Source organism: Nematolebias whitei, chromosome 9 (genome assembly GCF_014905685.2).
Source record: "Nematolebias whitei isolate Nwh7 chromosome 9, NemWhi1, whole genome shotgun sequence".
NCBI lineage: Eukaryota > Metazoa > Chordata > Actinopteri > Cyprinodontiformes > Rivulidae > Nematolebias > Nematolebias whitei.
Window position 1 is genome coordinate 15,429,319 of NC_056506.1, and position 12,902 is coordinate 15,442,220.

The 12,902-nt window shown below is 40.8% G+C and overlaps 1 protein-coding gene across 1 annotated transcript in view; it reads right to left on the minus strand.

The window, feature by feature from the left end:
- LOC119414891 (lysine-specific demethylase 4A) overlaps positions 1-12,902 on the minus strand; it is a 47,557-nt gene that overhangs the window by 22,773 nt on the left and 11,882 nt on the right. The window contains exons 2-9 of the mRNA XM_037682010.1: positions 12,161-12,322; positions 11,787-11,962; positions 11,575-11,689; positions 8,519-8,712; positions 5,383-5,432; positions 1,385-1,488; positions 1,149-1,286; positions 826-1,037 (exon numbers count right to left, since the gene is read on the minus strand). Of these exons, the coding sequence (XP_037537938.1) occupies positions 826-1,037; positions 1,149-1,286; positions 1,385-1,488; positions 5,383-5,432; positions 8,519-8,712; positions 11,575-11,689; positions 11,787-11,962; positions 12,161-12,301 (1,130 nt within the window). The 5' untranslated portion in view covers positions 12,302-12,322. The remainder of the gene's footprint in view (positions 1-825; positions 1,038-1,148; positions 1,287-1,384; positions 1,489-5,382; positions 5,433-8,518; positions 8,713-11,574; positions 11,690-11,786; positions 11,963-12,160; positions 12,323-12,902) is intronic.

Below are 12,902 nucleotides of genomic sequence, written 5' to 3' on the forward strand. Positions count from 1 at the left end.
AGCTCCTGTAGTGATTCATTAGCATTAGCGTCCGGAGGAATGTAAACAACTGTGATAAAAGTCACTGTGAACTCTCGGGGTAGATAATGTGGCCGACATTTCACTGTTATTTGCTCCAAAGCCTTCGAGCATGAGCTATTTACAACAGTACAGTTCGTGCACCAACTTTTACTCACGTAAATGCACACTCCGCCCCCCCGTGATTTCCCCGTTAGCTCGCTGCAGCGGTCCGCTCGAAAAAAAAGTCTGTCATCCAGCTGGAAGACTGAGTCCGGCGTTTCACTTGTAATCCACGTTTCTGTGAGGCAAAGCACCGCACACTTCTTCATCTCTTCTGAGGCGCCCGCTCTCAGACGAAGTAAATCCACCTTGTTGTCCAACGAGCGGACATTCGACAGAAAGAGAGACGGCATGGGGAGTTTACCGGCTTTAGCGTTAGCTCGTAGCCTCACCATAACCCCCGCCCGGCATCCTCTCCTCTTAAGCCGGGAGCAGCGCTTCCTCTTCTGCCCGCTGGAACGCCTCTGCTGCAGCTTCCAGGTAGATGACTTTAAGATCTGCATTCTGCCGAGCGTAGCTTTGAGTTTGTTGCTGATTTCTGCTATATTTCGTGGCAAATCCGCTCCTATTCTCATCAGTTCGGTTCGGCTATAGTTCACACGCATAAATCGCGCAGAGTCAGGCACAGAGTCAATATCAAAACTTCTAAAAACTGGGATGGTACCGGGAGCCTGTGAAGCTGCAACTGCTCTGAGCGCGGCCATCTTGCTCTGGTCTGTAAGCCATATAGAAAAACAAAAACAATTTAAAATTAAAGTGACAGACCTTTTGTGATCTCCACCCTCGCCACAGGTCTCGGTGGAGCTAGTGCTGCTGGGAAAGGTGTTGCCCAAAAATTCCCTGGCCTCTGGAGTGGGCAGTGAGTGGTCGATGGGAACTGAATCTCGCCCTGCTAGCCACTTTTTGTAGCGATCCGGTTGGAATTTTCTAACAAATACATCCATTGAAATCTTCACCATGTCTTTACGACACGAGCACTGATGAGAGAAAAAGGCACAAACAGAAGTTTTGTAGTGATTTGGTTCAATTAACTAAATGTTCAGCTTCAACTATACAATTTGTCCTACGCCGTCCCTTCTGGTCCTCACCAAAACGGCTTGCTTGCCGTAGTCGATCCACCTCTCTGTAGCAAAGTTTGTAGACTCGGCACAATTGAAACCATGGTTGAAACCAGCATGATAGGAGTAGGGGAAGGTAATCATGAACTCACCAGCTTCCTGCGTAATCTAAAGAGAAGTCATATAATGATTAGTAAATTCAGTTGAATCCTTTTTAATTTGTTATACAATTAAATAAAGAGATCCTCTAATTGAACAACAAATACCTTCTCAAATGGAATGCCATATTTCTTCAGTACTGAAGGAGAGATGAGAGTCATCTTGTGTCTTAAAAAAGCCTCACAGTTTTGAGAACTACTGGGAAAAAACCCTGAAAAAAAAAAAAAAGAGAGCACAAGTTAAAAACAACAATCCACCACCTCTAAATGTAGCCTGAACAACGAGATCATCTGCTCCTTTTATCTGCCACCGTGAACCCAGAGGTAGATCAGGGCTGGTGCTCGAGCTGGTTTAAAGATGATTCAAGCAACGAACAAGTAGGGCATTAACAGAGTACTCGAGTAATTTACACATCGATTGCTAGGACATCTATCGATGTTAAAAAAGTAAAGTCGGGTATCCGTAGTGATGTCAAATTATGTGACCACCGTATGACTGTAGGGGGCGGTGTTGCACTGTTGCAGGTCACAGAGTATGGTGTAACACCGGGTCCAATCCACCAGAACCAGTTTCAGTTTAAGTTTCGTTTTTGACGTGCTGATAAATGGTAGGAGCATAATATACGCTCCCAATGTTTTGTTGGTCTTTTTTTTTGGTAAATAATTACCTTTTTTTGCAGTTTAATTAATTTATTTATTTTTGTATCTTGAGATCTATGACGTCATCAAATACTCGAGTTCTACTCGGGTTTTATTATGTTAATGTCGAGTTAAAAAATTATATACTCATTCAACCCCTGCGAACAAGTGAGCCCATCACAGAGCTACACCGTTCCACAACTTACACTTTGTTTTTCAATCATTCAACTTCATTTTGGTGCAATACAAACTTGTGTGGTTGACCGCAGTGTAGATTGGCACATAATCTACACAGGTCAATTGTCAATCTCATGTATAAACACAAAGTATTTATGAATGAGCTCTGTAATACAACAAGCGGTACACAGATGTTCCCTGTTGCTGAGGGATATGAATAGTGACGGTTATATTTGCGATCTTGGATTTTGACATGGCATCCCAATTTTCAAAACAAAACTTTTCCTACACCTACATGTAGCCACACTTAAAAATGGAAGTCCATACCTCACTTATACAAGTTATCATGCTCACAACATGCACAAATGCAGTGTTTCCCCTACCATTATACAAGCGGGGTGCCCCACCCCGTCAACCGAATTGAGCACCTCGCCTACCAAACTGACATCCCCACCCCCCACCACACCACTTTTCAACCAGGACCTATAAATGCTGCCTGCTGAAATTAAAACAGCCAACAATTTCAAATGAAAGTGCAAACAGTTTAGAAACACGGTGGATAACGGTTCATGTAAAGGCACTTCTATCAAGGTCAAGGTTCTTTGTCATTCGCATCGCATGTGGTACGTGATGGAACGAAATTGTGTACACAGGGTCCCAGTTACAGCCAACTAAAGTAGAAATTGTAAAAGGAAAACAGTAATAAAATTGAAGATATGAACTAAGAAATATACTAAACTAAGAATGTACTCAGAATGTACTAGCACTTAATAGTGCATGTGGTTTATGTGGTGCACTGACCAGCATTTACGTGATGCAACATAAAAACAAATACCGGTCGGAAAATGAAAGTTTGTGTTCCTCCAGTGGGGCTTTGACTTCACAATCAGTTTAAGCTCAGTTTTATTATTTTTGAGGACTGCCATGCAAATGCATGGCTGGCACCTATTATTCTACACCTGGGAAGTGAGTCTACATTTCCATCTCCGTTAATGCGGCCCGAACCACAGCGTCTACCCCCACAAAAGTTATATCAAAACGACCGACTCGTCCCCTTGATGTGTGCCATTACTTTTATTGGCATTTCGAGTTACCATGGCGACGTAATTTGTGAACAAAGACGCAATATTTCAACAACTCCAGGAACTAGTTGGTGACTGCTCACTTATTATTCTACACCTGAAAAGAGTATCTTTTTCAACTTTAATGTGGCACGAACCACAACGTGGACCCCCACAAAAGTTATATCAAAATGACCGGCCCGGCTCCGAGATGTATGCAGTTACTTTTATTGGCATTCGCAGTTACCATGGCGACATATTTTGCTAACGAAAATGACAAATTTCCTATTGGAAATTAATAGGAGAAAACTTTTCAAAGAAACTGAGTAACGTTGGGAGCCATTTTGGTTCAACATTCACGGAAGGCACCTAATATCACCTATTATTATTAATTATTAAAAATAATTAACATAAATTATTAATTATTTGTTTTAATAATTACAACCAATAACATTAACAATTACTAATATTAATCTAGAGATTTAATATTAATTATTAATAATATAATTATCAAATATATTAAGTTTTTAATAATTAATAAATTGACAACATGTTAATAATTAATTATTAATATTAATTATTAATATTAATTATTAATAATAATGTGATAATAAATAGGCAGTCCCCGTTAAAGTTTCTCCAGGAACTTTCTAGTTTTAATTACCGTTGAGTTTAAATGACAACACTATGAACTAAACTAAAACCTTTACAGTGGGGCAAAAAAGTATTTAGTCAAACTCTGATTGTGCAAGTTTCCTGTAAGTCTATACCAAGTTTGCACAGACTGTAGCTGCTATTTTGGCCCATTCCTCTGTGCAGATCTCCTCTAGAGCAGTGACGTTTTGGGGCTGTCGCTGGGCAACACGGACATTCAACTCCCTCCACAAATTTTCTATGGGGTTGAGTTCTGGAGACTGGCTAGGCCACTCCAAGGCTTTGAAATGCATTTTATGGAGCCACTCCTTCGTTGCCCGAGCGGTGTGTTTGGGATCATTGTCATGCTGGAAGACCCAGCCACGTTCCATCTTCGATGCTCTCATTGATGGTTTTCGCTTAAAATCTCACGATACATGGCCCCGTTCATTCTTCCCTTTACACGGATCAGTCGTCCTGTCCCCTTTGAACAAAAACAGCCCCAAAGCATGATGCTTCCACCTCCATGCTTCACAGTAGGTATGGTGTTCTTGAGATGCAACTCAGCATTCTTCTTCCTCCAAACATGACGAGTTGAGTTTTTACCAAAAAGTTCTATTTTGGTTTCATCTGACCACAACATGTTCTTCCAATCCTCTTCTGGATCATCCATCGCTGGCAAACTTCAGACGGGCCTGGACATGTACTGGTTTCAGCAGGGGGACACGCCTGGCACTGAAGGATTTGAGTCCCTCTCAGCGTAGTATGTTACTGATGGTACCTTTGTTACTTTGGTTCCAGCTCTCTGCAGGTCATGCATCAAGTTCTGGGATTTTTATGCACCGTTCTCATGATCATTTTGACCTCACAGGATGAGATCTTGCGTGTGGCCCCAGATCCAGGGAGGTTATCAATGGTCTTGTACGTCTTCCATTTTCTTACAATTGCTCCCACAGTTGATTTATTCACACCAACCTGCTGCCTATTGTAGATTCACTCTTCCCAGCCTGGTGCAGGTCTACAGTTTTCTTCCTGGTGTCTTTTGACAGCTCTTTGGTCTTGGCCATGGTTGAGCTTGGAGTCTGACTGTTTGAGGCTGTGGACAGGTGTCTTTTATACAGACAGCGAGGTCAAACAGGTCCATTAATACAGGTAACAAGTGGAGGACAGAAGAGCTTCTTGAAGAAGTTACAGGTCTGAGAGAGACAGAAATCTTGCTTGTTTATTATTGACCAAATACTTACTTTCCACCATAATTTACAAATAAATTCTTTAAAAATCCTACAATGTGATTTCCTGGATTTTTTCCCCTCATTTTGTCTCATAGTTGAAGTGAACCTATGATGAAAATGACAGACCTCTCTCATCTTTCTACGTAGGAGAACTTGCACAATCAGTGGCTGACTAAATACTTTTTTGCCCCACTGTAAATATGGTGCATCCAACATTTTAGTTCATTTGCTTGGTCTCCATAACTTGAACCCCATCTGCTGATGTGAGCAGTTCTTTACTAACATGCAGTAAAACATGCGTGCTACAGCAGCACCATGTTTGGGGCTGAAGTCAGTGCTTCGGACAAAACAATTATTATCCTACCTTTAGCCAGACGCTCCAGTCTCTTTCCATGCTCAGGGGAGACACAATACCTGCAGACACCCAAACAAGAAAAGATGAGATTGCATTTTTTTTTTTTGCTTCGGTATTTTCAGTAAGAAAAAATAGCCAAACTTTAAATGGGCTGTGTTTTTTTTTTTTCCTTTTTACGTGATTTATCAGGTTAATTCAATATTTCTCTCTTTTTTTTTGTCTTACTAGAAATGTTTTTGCAAGGATTTAAAATGCTCTCATTAAGGCTCATCTTGCTCAGTAAGAATCATTTTTGGCTACTGGTATAAAAATATTTATGTCAAAACCCACATCCTTTAGAATTGAAAGTAAGTCTTCAAGCAACAATGAAAAGCAATTTTTTAAAAATATGTTGATTTCAAGAAACCTCCTGCTAATATAAACATTAAATTAAATATAAGTAGCAGAGAGTAATATCCAGGGCAATATATTGACAAAATGTGCAGTTAAGAGAGGACATGGAGGTACTGTATTTTTCACCCTACAAATCGCGTTTTTTTGTGTGCATAATTTATATGTCCTGCGACTTATATGACAAAGCAACATATTTATGGATTTTTTTTCCCATATTTAAAAACCAATTTTTGGCTGAGAGATGACTGTTTTCATTCATTCTGACTGAAATGTTGAACACTACCATTTTCAGCTGCTAGATGGCGCCAGAGATGTATGGCATGCTGTTGTAAATGAACTGGTAAATGGACTGTACTTATATAGCGCCTTTCTTTCGTATTTCAAGACACTCAAAGTGCTTTACAATCTGTGCCTCATTTACCCATTCATACAGCACTCTACTAGATCTCTACAAAGCTAATTGAACAAATCATTCTAATGAGACTAATCAGTGCTTTAGATCACATTCATTCACCGATGGGACACACTTTAGAGGCAATGAGGGGTTCAGTGTCTTGCCCAGGGACACTTCAGCATGTGACTGCTGGTGGATTCAAACCCCCAGCTCTCGCATTGGAGGACGACTGCTCTAACCACTCAGCCACAGCCGCCCAATGAAATGGGTTAAAGTGGCCATTACTGACACAATCGGCTTGCCACAGCCTGCCACCTACAGTACATCCAGCTAGCCATTTGGCAGCCAATCAATTTTTACCATACCATACCAATTTATTTATAGAGCACTTAAAACAGCCACAAGGCCAACCAAAGTGCTGTACAAAAGAAAACAAACATGCACAGCGGACAGGAAAACATAAAATAAAAATACAGATACAAATAGCAGCAGAAGCTAAACTAAAATGACCAACAGAGTAGAGAACAGACCGGACCAAAACAAATCACACCGTGTTAAAGGCAAGAGAATAGAAGTGGGTCTTCAAGCGAGACTTAAAGACAGAGTGTGGGAGCCTGCCGGACACTCAGTGGCAACTCATTCCACAGTCACATTGGCACAATACCGGCCCACATTTCTGAGTTGTCAGCGTTGACACGTAACAAATGTGCCGCGTCAGCGGTGACGCATAATAGATGCGACTTATATGGTGAAGCGACATATTTATGGATTTTCCCACTTTATTATACATATTTGGACTAATGCAACTTTTAGAGTGGAGCAATGTTTTCGACAGACAATACGGTAGTTGGAGTGAGGACAGAGATGGAGGAGGATGACTTGCTGTGGAGACCCCTGAAGAGGGAAAAGCTGAAAGAAGATTAACAAAATATTCATAATTATGATTTTATCAACTTCAATAAAAAATGGCAATCATTGCAGTTTCATTAAATTAAAAACTCTAATATCAGGGGCATAAAATTTCTTATTTGCCCATCCTCCAACTTGTGTCATCATTTTACTACAGCAGCTTAAACAGAACAAACTTTAGGGCTGTAGTTTTGACCAGGGACAAAAAGTATGTGCACACCAAGAGAGCTGAAAACAGCAGTTCTTAGTCTGTTTGGCTGAGCTAGACCCCTAAATATGGTTGACTACATCAAACGCCATAAAAAAATGGATGCAAACTCTTAAATATTGCAGGGTGAACACAGCTCTTTGCCATCAACTAAAAGGAACCGTAGAACTAAACCATAAAAACATAAAAATAATCTCTAACAAAGTCCACATCTCAAAATGTTTCGTATGAATTATTTTTCAAACTACATGCACAGAGAACACAGTAACCATCTATAATGAAGGTTTGTATGCACAAATTTATTTTATAAAACACTGGGTTTCTCTGTGAGATATACTATACTTTACTCATGTAATTATTTAAATATTGGATTCAGGATCTCATATTTTGAACAATACGAACATAAATGATGACTTTACTGAAACATCTGGTATGATCTGAGCTTATGTAATCAGTGCCATCCTAAGGCACCGGTCATTCGTGCCTCATGTTTATTAATAATAATAATAATAATAATAATAATAATAATAATAATAATAATAATAATAATAATAATAATAATAAATAATAATAATAATAATATCATCACAATGTCAGCACTGTATGTTTCCATACAATGGCAAAATTAGTCTCTGCATTTAACCCATCCACCACCAGGTGGTGCAGTGGGCAGCTATTGAAAGCGCCGGGGGGCATTTTGGGGATGAGTTGTGCTGCCCAGAGACACCACGTGATATGCAGTGACTGGGGATCCACAGTATTACATATAATGTGGAATATTGTACACTATAAAATACCAGTGAACGAAATTCTTTTCTGCTTGGTGTAACCGAACCCAATGCCAAAGTAAGGAAATCTAGATGAAATGTTGCTTTATTTCTAACCGCTAATGATATCACAAGAAGAAGGTGAAGAAGAAACTTTGAGGTAATATGCCAAAATGGACATCAGAACTTGGTTAAACAAACATTTTCCAGTTTGATTGTTTTTTATTTGCAGGTCAGGTTTGTTCAACAAAAGAGTGGAAATGTTAAACTGTTCAGAATTTTTAAAAACATTTTCACCTCTCTTCAGGAGTTCATGTAGTTACCTTCAAGTTTCTGGTGTTAATGAGTTTCAAACACAATGATTAATGGAGTGATAGTGTCTAAGATTTATGCAAAAATAGTTTATGCAACTTGAGCACAATTTCTCAGCATTTTCTGGTGACTACATGTCACTGTTCATGTATGCATGCTTACCATGATTTGGGCTCTCCAAAATGTAAGTAATTGATGCTGTAGAGGTCCATGTCCTCAGTGTGCCATGCAAACGTGGTCTTCCACATACCAAAATACAAGTAAGGTGTATTAACACCCTCAATAGTGATGCCACTGTCACGTTCCACAGTATCCAAAATGGTGCCCAGGTGGCAAATATTCCATTCTTTGATGTCCTGCCAAAGTACAGCAAAACAAAATCACCAAGAAATCTTACAAACCACCAATAACATTATCGGGCATTGATTCCAATACCTTGTCTAAACTCTAAAAAGTGTTCAGATACCACCTGATACTATTTTAGGGCAACTTAATGTTCCGCTCTCAGCTGAGCAGTCAGGTTCAAGGTCAGGTGGTAGAAGATGTCAGCCATGTGGAGGTGTTTCAAAATAAATGATAGTGACAAAAGTAAAGGAGACTGCAAATTATTCACAGCAACACTGTCAAGAGAAAGGACAAAGTGTAGCACCTTAACACAAACAATTTGATGAACAATCTAAACAAAAACAACAGGATGCGAGTTTTAGGGCTTGCCAACAGCAGCAGGAAACAGCTAGAGTCCCTGAGCAGAACAGAGAATAATATACATGAGCACATCTCCCATCCCAACAAACTACACTCTTAGGTTGTTTTCACACTAGATAGTCCGGTAGACTCGGTTCGGTTCGGGACCAATATTCATGAGCTTTTGTTTACATTTGAGCTGGTGCGTTTGCATTCACACTGCACTGTGCAGTCGAGTCAACCTGTTGAACCAACCTGTTCCCCCGCTCGCCTGTGGGGGCGCTGCACCAAGAACTACTGAAAGAAACAACACAAAAACCTCTGAAGACACATCATCTTCTTCTTCTGTAAATAAAAACAAAAACGAAGTGGCATCAAGTTTTAGCAGTTTTAGGAGTTATATTTTGTCATTTTTCAAAAATGGACTTAGCATGAGCAGAAGATGAGACAGAAGACCATGAAGAATATTGTTTTTCCACACAAGGCAGCTGACGGCTCCATATAAGGTCAGAGAAATGCGTGTTTGTTTACCCTGCAGAGCGGGGCCCGGTCTGTTTACATTCACACTGTACTCGAACCGCTCTGGAGTTCGCTTCTACTGGACCGAGACCTAGGTTTTAGCCCGGGCCAGAGTTCGCCTTTTTGTTCCGTGACAGAGTTCGATGGCGCGTTCACACCTCCCTAAACGAACCGGACTTTCTAGGAAAACGAGCTAGAGTTCGATTAAAGCGGACTAAACAGGGCTGGTGTGAATGCACCCTTAAAGCATCCTGACGCATGCTCAATAATCCAGGAAGAAAAATCTAAAAACGTCAAGTCAGGTCATCTGGACGGGTGCAAAAAAACGAACAAAAAAAAATTGTAGAAACATTTCGTCTTTCATCTGAAAGACTTTTTCAGTCTGAGGTGCTGTATTCAGCTCAGTCTTATAAATAGCACCTTCTCAGAGTGGATCAGTTTGTTGTTGACATTCAAAACTAGCTGTTCATGATAAAGGAGGACCATCAGCCTAACGGCCGATCGTTAGCGCTCCGATGGTCACTTGCTATTCACAGGGGGCTGAGTGATAGTAGCAATAACAGCATTGTAAGAGGGGGACAGTTGAACCTGGAGGCCTCCAAATATCCGCATTGCTCTTGTCTAGAGCCTGTCTTGTGTGGGATTTCTCCTTCTGCCTCAGGAGCTCTGTACTCAGGAGCCAGGCAGAAGGAGAAATCCCACACAAGACAGGCTCTAGAGCAATGTGGATATCCTAACTGGGCCTTCCTGAAAGCAGACAAGAAACCCAAACAGGACTCCAGTCAGCCATCAGGTGAAAAGGAGGAACCCAGACCAGTGGTCATTCCATATGTTGAGGGAGTATCAGAGAAACTGAGACGTTTATTTTCTAAACATAACGTCCCAGTGGCTTTTAAACCCCAAAATACATTACGGCAAAGACTGGTTCATCCCAAAGATCCAGTCCCCCGGCACAAACAGAGTAATATTGTGTATGCTGTTCAGTGTCAGGAGGGTGATCAGTCTTACATCGGGGAAACTAAACAGCCACTGGCCAAAAGGATGGCCCAGCACAGAAGATCAACATCATCAGGCCAGGATTCTGCGGTCTACACTCATCTCCAGGCCAGCGGTCACTCTTTCAGGGATGAAGATGTTCACATCCTGGACAGAGAGGAACGATGGTTTGAGAGAGGAGTAAAGGAGGCCATCTTTGTGAAAAGAAACCGTCCATCATTAAAAAGGGGTGGAGGCCTCCGGGTTCAACTGTCCCCCTCTTACAATGCTGTGATTGCTAGTATCACTCAGCCCTCTGTGAACAGTAAACAGCCATCAGTGCGCTAATGATCCATTGTTAGGCTGATGGTCCTTCTTGATCATGTGAGCAGCTGGTTTTGGTTGTCAGCAGCAAAACTGGTTGATCCACTCTGAGAAGGTGCTATTTATAAGACTGAGCTGAAAACAGCACCTCAGACTGAGGAAGTCTTTCAGATTAAAGACGAAACGTTTCTAAAATGTTTTTTTTTTAACCCATCCAAAGGACCTGACTTAACTTTTATAGATCTTACCAAAGCAGATTTTTTTTCTCCTGCTTTGTTTGAAGAGTTTGAACTTGGTGTCGTGTTGTTTTTTTTAGATCTTTTATCAAATTGCTTGTGTTTAAAGTACTAGATTTTATTCCATTTGTCAATTCTGCTGAGCAGAATTTGTAGTTTGCTTTAGTTTTGTAACCATTAATCACTTTGAAATATCTCCACACATACATTGCTCATCCTTCTACCGACTGACTCAACTAAGATGTGAATGTCAGGCTGCCATAAAAAATAGTATCAAAACACTTTTTCAAGTATAAGTATATGCACATGTACACAGTATCGGAACAAATAAATGATACTGTTATCAGTATCAGGCATCCTTAATATGGTTTGCAGTAAACATGGATGTTTCAATGTCCTTTGAAACAGCACAATTTTAAAAAGATTACAAGAAAATCTGTGGATACTCATAAATGATCAACAACATCAGTGTTAACTCACAGGGTCATACAAGCTTCCATTAACATCTGCTCCATATATTGGGGGATTAAATGTTACATTTTTCCAGTATTTCCTTTCCAGCTCCTCAAAATCATCATAATGCGGTCTATAGAACCTGAGAAAAAAAATCAAATCTATTATTAATACCAATTTTTTTTAATCTTTAAAAATTTTACATGCACTTAACAGTTTTGCAAAAATGCACTTCTTACTTGTAACTGTTGGCAATCCTGCGAAACTCTCTGACCGTCATGGACTTCTTCTGTATGTTGTATTGAGTGAAAAGACCCGACTGGCCAGACACCACCTGCTGAATAGGAGCTGGAATCACCAAATCATCAATGTCGTCATAGGAACCTCGAGGCTTCCATCCTTTTGGGGGAACAATCTTAAGAGAAAATCAAAAGCCAGTGAAAATGTTTGACTTTGTAATGGTTTTTGAAATAACTTTCCATTAAAGCAGGGTTATAACAAACATTTTCCTGATAAGTCAGTACATGTTAGCAATGTGGTAATAACATATTCATGAGCATTAGAAGACATTGCCTTAGTTTGACCTCTTAAACATGAACAGGTTGATATTTACTTTAGCCAAGCCTGCTTTATGTGCTCCCTTGGACTCCATATAAGCAACATAACGATTGAAATCCTTGAACTCCTCTGCAGTTGGGTAAAATGTCATGATCGCCTTAGAACCATGGTTTTGGGTAACCACGTCTGACGCCATCCTTGATCTCAGAGGTAGCTCCTGTACAATAAAAAAAGAAAATATGTTGTAATGGGACATATGCACAAACCCCTGGATTAAAAAAAAAAAAGTTGCTACTCTCTGAACACAATTTAATCTGCAGTGGAAAAAAACAACTTTACAGATCAGCGTTTCCCCTACCATTATACAAGCGGGGCGCCCGCCCCGTCAACAGAACCGAGCGCCCCGTCTACTGAACCCCAACCCCCCCACCCCAAACCACCTGTCAGCACTGACGTAACGCTAAACTAGCGGCTCGCAATGCAGGTGCACTAGCTAAAAAGCTAAAGGCAGCCTCTTCCCTCATGCTGAATTCTCACGCTGAACGCACCACCACCACTCGAAAACTGTTGGTACAAACAGCGCACGGCTCAGACGTGTGTCCGTCTCTCCTCCCCCTGACCCCCCCCCCCCCAAAAAAAACCCTGTCGGTTCAGACAGCGCGCGGCTGAGATGTGTCTCAGTCTCTCCTCTCACACACCCTGCTATAAAAATGTAAAACTGTTGGTTTAAGGAGTGCGCTGCGCAGCTTTGAACGTGTCTCCATCCATCTTCCCCGCCCCTCCCCCCGACAAAAATC